Source organism: Chaetura pelagica, unplaced genomic scaffold, assembly GCF_000747805.2.
Source record: "Chaetura pelagica isolate M959 unplaced genomic scaffold, ChaPel_1.0 scaffold344, whole genome shotgun sequence".
In the NCBI taxonomy this organism is placed as follows: Eukaryota; Metazoa; Chordata; class Aves; order Apodiformes; family Apodidae; genus Chaetura; species Chaetura pelagica.
The window spans coordinates 875,522-880,023 of NW_009953098.1; the positions used below are offsets into that span (position 1 = coordinate 875,522).

The 4,502-nt window shown below is 61.6% G+C and overlaps 2 protein-coding genes across 2 annotated transcripts in view; both read left to right on the forward strand.

The window, feature by feature from the left end:
* The first annotated feature begins 1,333 nt into the window (after positions 1-1,333).
* GJB1 (gap junction protein, beta 1, 32kDa) lies at positions 1,334-3,136 on the forward strand. Its single transcript, XM_009997062.1, has 2 exons — positions 1,334-1,445; positions 2,144-3,136. The coding sequence occupies exon 2, from the start codon at positions 2,156-2,158 to the stop codon at positions 2,993-2,995; it is 840 nt and encodes a 279-aa protein (XP_009995364.1). The 5' UTR covers positions 1,334-1,445; positions 2,144-2,155; the 3' UTR covers positions 2,996-3,136.
* A 796-nt stretch (positions 3,137-3,932) lies between these two features.
* LOC104388323 (gap junction alpha-3 protein-like) overlaps positions 3,933-4,502 on the forward strand; it is a 2,058-nt gene continuing 1,488 nt past the window's right edge. The window contains exon 1 of the mRNA XM_009997183.1: positions 3,933-4,499. Coding sequence (XP_009995485.1) covers positions 3,933-4,499 — 567 coding nt within the window. The remainder of the gene's footprint in view (positions 4,500-4,502) is intronic.

The window sequence follows — 4,502 nt, forward strand, 5'->3', positions numbered from 1 at the left end:
GGCGCCGCGGCTGCCTCCTGCTGATCCAGCCGGCATCTTATCGAGGGCCGAGATTGCAGCTCCCTCCGGCCCCACTCGCGGCTCCTCACTGCCCTCGCCACGCCGCGGAGGGAGCCCGTGTCACCTCCCGCTGCCCCGTGGTGCCACCCTGCCATGCTCAGCGCGGGGGACAGTGTCCCCACGGCCCGTCCTCATGCAGGGGATGGTGTGTAGTGCGTCCTGTAGCCCACCCCTGGGCCCCAAAATGCAGGGCGGGTCACCATGTTCCAGTGTGCTGCGGGGCCACACAGGGTGCTGGGCAGTGGGACCTTGGAGTGGGCCGTTAGCAGGTTTAATCATTGACAGGCTGTTTGCCTCTCCTGGCTTCTCTTTTATACACCAAATCTGGGTGTTGGTGGCTCCCCAGGGACCGGCCAGCAGCCTGCAAGAGGATCAAGGTGTTCTGGGAGCTGGGGGTGCCCAGAGCCATCCCCTGGGCTGGATAGCAGGGCTGCACTGTGGTGCATGTCCCAGCTTGGAGGGGGGGGATACTTACCAGCAGGGGTGGCCAGGGGACCCCCAGAGATCCTACAGCGACCATCCTGGGGTGCTGGCCCTGCCTCAGTGCTGCAGTGGCCCGTGGGTGGTTCCTAGGGTGGGGAAATGCCTGGGCATTGGTGGGTGCTGGTGGGTGGCTACAGTGGTATTAGCGTGAACAAGACACACCTGTGGTATTTACTTGGCAGGGAGCAAGTCCTGGAAGGAGCAAGGCTGTTTGGGAGGGGGTGGGTGACGTGCTGGAGGGCAGTATAAAGTCCAGGGTGGTGAGCTGGAGGCTGAGGCCACTGCAGTCCTGGAGAGCTTTGCATGTCCTGGTGCTGAGGTGAGAGCCTGGTGGGCACCACGCTGCTGAGGGGTGGCTGCACGTCTTGCAGCTGGGGGGCACCGGGGGTCTAGGGTTGGGGCTGCAGCCTCCAGCTCTGGTTACAGCAGTGCCCTGTGCTTTCCATGTGGGACGGGTGTGCAGCTGGGCTTTGCGCCCTGGGCAAGGGGCCTCCAGGCACCCTGGGTGTCTGCCCCAGCCTGGCGATACCTGTGGCACTGGGTTCTGCCGGGCAGAGTGACAAACACCCCGTGGCCAGCAGTCGGGGGGCTGCAGCCACGGTCGGCGTGGGGCAAGGAGGGAGCGGGTGTGGGGGCAGGCAGCAGGAAAGCAGCACACAGGCACTTTGTTTGGCTGGGGTGGGCGGAAGTCAGGGCGTTGGATCTGAATGCTAAAGTGTGTTGTTCAGGGGCTGATAAAGGCCTCATTGTATGTAAATAGTTTATAAAGCAGCATATGACTTCCAGTGCAGGGCAGTGGTGGACAGAGACAAGGGCAGGCGGAGCAGAGCTCTCCTGCGGGAGACATGAGACCTTAGAGGGGCCACTGAGGGCAGCTTGTGAGCACCTTTCCTCACCGGCAGGTATGCACTGCTGGGACTCCACGCCAGGGGCTGCAGGAGGGCAGGTCCCAGCCCCCCAGTCTCGTGGTCAGGGTGGGAAGCAGCTGTTGGGGCTGCTCAGTGCCAGGGGGTGGCCTCAGAGGGGTGGGAATCTCTGCTTGGGGTGTGGGGTCAGTCCATGCTCCCCAGGCAGGGAGGCTTGAGGAGGGTGGCTATGCATGGCAGTATGGGAGGGGGGGCCCTGGGTCAGGGCTCCCCGGCTCAAATCCTGCAGGGAATGGGGGGGGGAGGGGAAGGGGGAAAGTGCAGGGAGGTGCTGGTGCAAAGGAATCCATGCAGCTCTTTGGGTCTGTTCCTAGCCAGAGAGCTCTGCCCTGGGTGCAGATCGGGGATCTCAGACTGTGGGAGCTTCACCCCCATTTCCTGAGGCAGCAATGGGTCAGAATTGCTGTAGCAGTGTGGGGTGGCAGGACAGGAGCAGCTGGCACTGCAGGGCCAACCAGTCCCCTGCTGCTCCGTCCATAATGCTGTCCTGAACTGCTTCAGCAGTGGGAGCCACCCTGCCACCTGTGCATCCTGCTGTCCACTTACCAGGGCTGCAGCGGCCAGTTGCTCCTGGATTCCTCCTGGGTCTGCTGCCACCGGGACCAAGACGTGGTGGCTCTCAGCCAGGGGCCCTTCCCACTCCTAACACAGTCTCTTGGTGCTTGTTCCTGCAGAAGTGAGGAACGATGAATTGGGCAGGCCTCTACACGGTGCTGAGCGGGGTGAACCGCCACTCCACTGCCATCGGGCGCATCTGGCTCTCTGTCATCTTCATCTTTCGGATAATGGTGCTGGTGGTGGCAGCCGAGAGCGTCTGGGGGGATGAGAAATCTGCCTTCACTTGCAACACCCAGCAGCCCGGCTGCAACAGCGTCTGCTATGACCACTTCTTCCCCATCTCCCATATCCGTCTGTGGGCCCTACAGCTCATCCTTGTCACCACGCCGGCGCTCCTCGTGGCGATGCACGTGGCCTACCAGCAGCACCAGGAGAAGAAGCTGCTGGTGCTGACAGGACACGCAGACCCCAAGCACATGGAGGAGGTGAAGAAGCATAAGATGCGCATATCAGGCTCGCTGTGGTGGACATATGTCTGCAGTGTGGTCTTCAGGCTGCTCTTTGAGGCTGTGTTCATGTACATCTTCTACATGCTCTACCCGGGCTACCAGATGGTGCGTTTGGTCAAGTGCGAGGCCTACCCCTGCCCCAACACCGTTGACTGCTTCATCTCCAGGCCCACTGAGAAGACAGTCTTCACCGTCTTCATGCTGGTCACCTCCAGCATCTGCATCGTCCTCAACATGGCAGAGCTGGTCTACCTGGTGGTGCGGGCCTGTGCCCGCCGAGGCCAGCACAACTCCAACCCGTCGTCATCAAAGGGCTCCTTCTACGGGCACAAGCTCTCCTCTGAGTACAAGCAGAACGAGATCAACCAGCTGCTGACGGAGCAGGATGGCTCTCTCAAGGACATGCTGCGCCGCAACCCTGGGCTGCAGGAGAAGGGCGACCGCTGCTCTGCCTGCTAGGGTCAGCGCTGCAGGGGCCCTGGTCCTTGTCCCCAGGCCACAGCCCCCCCATTGCCCTGTGCTGTCCCTGTCCTATGGATAGCATCCCTCAGGGGCCGGACAGCCAGGAGGGCATCTTAGGCCATTAAATCTCCATTCTCAGGTGCTGCCTCCATCCTTTCTGCTCCAACTGGGACATCCTGGGGACTGAGGTGCTAGCACAGGGTGCCACCCATGCACCCTAGCCCAAGTGGGTGCCACCAAGGGCTGTGGGGGCTGCAGTGCTTGGGCTGGGGCTTTGGCCACAGTGCCCTGGCAGCTGGTGTGTGATAGCAGTGACCCCTGGGTGGCATTGAGCAGTGTCCAAGGGCTCAAGCTCCCCCAGTGCCAGCCCCTGCAGCCCCGAATATATTTAGAAAAGTGCCCAGACCAAAAATAGAGGGAAAATGTTTCCCCAGTGGCTGTTTCATCTGCCAGTCACAACAAAAGCCAATGGGGCACACTGCTGCCTCATGCCCCAAAAGCTCTGTGCCCACTGTTGGGTGGATAGACAGAGCTGGGCAGACCTGATGACACCCCACTGAGAAGCCAGGGACCGTCTGGGAAGGGGCCTTGCAGCATCCTGCCTTTCTCCACCAAGGGGACCCAACAGCACAGGAGCACCAGGCTCTGCCCCACACATCTGCCAACGGTGAGGAGTCCCTGTGCCTGATCACCATTGCCATGTTCTCTATGGTGCTTCCAGCGCAGCAGGGCTGCTTTCTGCCAGTGGTTTCTGCTCCCACTGCCCTCCCCATGACAGGTTAAGGGGTCCCATGGGATGCAGGGTGGGGACACCCCAGGGACAGCCCTGGCTTGGATCCCTGCACCCCTGCCTGGCTGGGGGATGGGGTTTGGTGGGTTGTGGGGTGGCTGTGTCTGGAGGGCTGGTGTCTTGCAGGGCACAGCAGTGTGTACCATGGGGGACTGGAGCCTGCTGGGGTGGCTGCTGGAGAGTGCCCAGGAGCACTCCACAGTGGTGGGGAAGGTCTGGCTCACCGTCCTCTGCGTCTTCCGCATCCTGGTGCTGGGGGCGGCTGCCGAGTGGGTCTGGGGCAATGAGCTGTCTTGTTTCTCCTGTGACACGCAGCAGCCTGGCTGCGAGATTGCCTGCTATGACAGCACCTTCCCCATCTCCCACCTCCATTTCTGGGTCCTGCAGATCATCTTCGTCTTCACCCCCAGCCTCGTGTACCTTGGCCACATCCTGCACCTGGTGCATATGGAGAAGGCGCAGCAGCAAGCGGCGGTACAGGCTGGTGGCTGGGCTGGGAGGCAGCGCCCCAGGCAGCCCCAGGTCCCTGTGGGGGATGCACAGGGACAGGTCTGCATGCAGGGAGCTATCCTGAGGACATATGTCTGCAATGTCATCTTCAAGGCTCTCTTGGAAGTGAGCTTCATTGTGGGCCAGTACGCCTTGTATGGGTTCCAGCTGAAGCCTCTCTACACCTGCAGCTGCTGGCCCTGCCCTAAAACTGTCAACTGCTAC

Bases quoted from the DNA above. Each gene is read 5' to 3' on its own strand.
- GJB1 (XM_009997062.1), top strand. From the start codon at position 2,156: ATGAATTGGGCAGGCCTCTACACGGTGCTGAGCGGGGTGAACCGCCAC.